The sequence below is a fragment of the Orycteropus afer genome, unplaced genomic scaffold, assembly GCF_000298275.1.
Source record: "Orycteropus afer afer isolate SDZICR_OR568_19922 unplaced genomic scaffold, OryAfe1.0 scaffold00776, whole genome shotgun sequence".
NCBI lineage: Eukaryota > Metazoa > Chordata > Mammalia > Tubulidentata > Orycteropodidae > Orycteropus > Orycteropus afer.
In genome coordinates, this window is record NW_006922363.1 from 491,813 (window position 1) to 493,969 (window position 2,157).

The following is a 2,157-nucleotide window of genomic DNA, read 5'->3' on the forward strand; positions in this document are numbered from 1 at the left end:
CAAGCATATTTAATTATGTAAAATTATAAATTATATATATATTACTTATGCAAAAATAATGCAGATCTAATACATACCATCACATTAACTAACTTTAAATACTTTATGACACCATTTATATGAAATATATAGAATAGGCAAATAGATATATAAAAAAGTAGATTAGTGGGTACCAGGGGCCAGAGAGGGTAAATGGAGAAGTATATCTTAAGGGGTACTTAGTTTCTGTTTGGGGTAATAGAAACTTTGGAAATAGATAGTGGTAATGGTTGCACGCATTATAAAAATAGAAATAATAAATAAAACAAAAACAAAAATAAAAAGAAGGTATTCCAATATCTCCTTTCCTTAGAGTCAATTTTCTTTATAAGACATATCTTACTCCCAATAAGAGTTATAAAAGTAAATCATAAAAAAAAAAAAAAAAAAACAGACTTACTGGTCTGATAAAAACTGGTGGAATCCACTTAGACATCTTTCAAATCTGCAACTGAACCCACCCCAAGGGATCACCTTGCAGTCAAACAACAGATAGGCCTATAAAGAGAACAATAACAGTAGCAAGGACTGCACTCCTCAGAACAATCAAACATGCAAGACCAAAGGGGCAGCATTTGACTAAAAACAAAGCACAGAAGTCAGAAAGGGGCAGGAAAGAAAGACAAATTGAAATGGGGACCAGGAAGGACGTGAGAAGCGAGCAATTTACACTGAGAAAATTACAACTAATGCTATGAAACAAAACGTGTATAAATTGTTGAATGGAAAACCAATTTGCTCCATAAACTTTCTCCCAAACCACAATTTAAAAAAAAAAGAATTATGAAGGTAAAATTGTTACCAAAAAAGGCATTCAGCAGCTTCTGAACCTGAATATTGCTGCCCACAGTGCGGTACAACCCCTCTGTCTTGATCCCTGGAGAAAAAAAAGTCAGGTCAGTTTATAGAGATTTCATCTTCCCATGGCAGACAAAGCAGATACTTATTCACTGGAATCAGTACACACAGGAAGGTGTCAGCCCACTCACTCCAATCTCTCCAGTCCTTCTTTGAAACAGGCATCGCTCCAAATTATCCATACCTTCATTTGAGTTGTATCAGACACTCATTAATCTGAACAGAGAAAATATACTCAAGAGTGAATAGAAGAGTTATGTTTAAATTGATGGCAGCTGATGGCTGAGAATGATGTCACATTAGAAAGGACCTAGAGTTTAACTGAAAAAGTTTTCCAAAGAAAATATCAACCTTCAAATTGCTCTTGAGCAGTAATATAAAGAAAGAGAGGGCTACAGTATGTAGGTGTGAAGGAAAAGGTTATTTTGTGCTGAGAAAGATGGAGCTAATATTTCAAAGAAAATAATGCTTGGCTCATATACTACACCTGCCCACATTCTGAATGTTCTCAAGAAGGAAACCAGGAAGTACTGTCAACTTGGAAAAATGCTGGCTCCACATTTGCCTCAGTGTACCTTTACCTCATCAGTTTCTAAACCAATATGCATTATAGCAGAAATTGGACACTTACGTAGGAAGAAACCATCATAATACTACTTGAGGAGTGCAGGTACTATTTCAGAATATTTGATAAGTCATTTGAAGCTCTAAATCCTTAAAAGTAGGAAACCACAAATTATCTAAATATGCTAGGTCACCACTTGTTTAGAATTTGCCAAAAGTATAAAAATTGTGTCTCATGCTAATGGTTTATAAATAGTGTACATTCCTAAGATGGGCTCTGCCCAAAATGTGATATCATTGCTATTTTAGAGAAATAACCCCAGGATAAAATCAGAGTCACCAGATTCAAGTGCTGCCAATGCTGTGGTTCAGATCTTACCTTTGGTCTCAATAACATTGATGCATTTTCTAACAAACTTGAACCCCGCTTCATTCAGCTCCACTGTTTCAAGAAAAGAAAAGCAGAATTAGACCTGCACAACAAGCCTTACCTACCAAACAGTTAATGATCATGCAAAAGGCTTTCAATGAGAGATTTAGGGGCTCAGTCCTTTTTTCCAATCACCCTGAAATGCAGGAAAGTTCCTTTTATTCACAAGAGGTCTATACCAAAAAAAAAAAAAAAAGTTTTTAGCTTCCCCATGCATAGTGGCTAAAGCACTTAACTACTAACCAGAAGGCTGGCGGTTCAAACCC

General features: G+C 35.7%; 1 protein-coding gene across 1 annotated transcript in view; it reads right to left on the minus strand.

Annotated features, from left to right (window-relative positions):
- Positions 1 to 2,157, minus strand: part of OPHN1 (oligophrenin 1) — a gene marked incomplete at its 3' end in the record, with an annotated part of 597,264 nt that overhangs the window by 359,199 nt on the left and 235,908 nt on the right. Inside the window, exons 14-15 of the mRNA XM_007957689.1 lie at positions 1,841 to 1,903; positions 842 to 916 (exon numbers count right to left, since the gene is read on the minus strand). Of these exons, the coding sequence (XP_007955880.1) occupies positions 842 to 916; positions 1,841 to 1,903 (138 nt within the window). The remainder of the gene's footprint in view (positions 1 to 841; positions 917 to 1,840; positions 1,904 to 2,157) is intronic.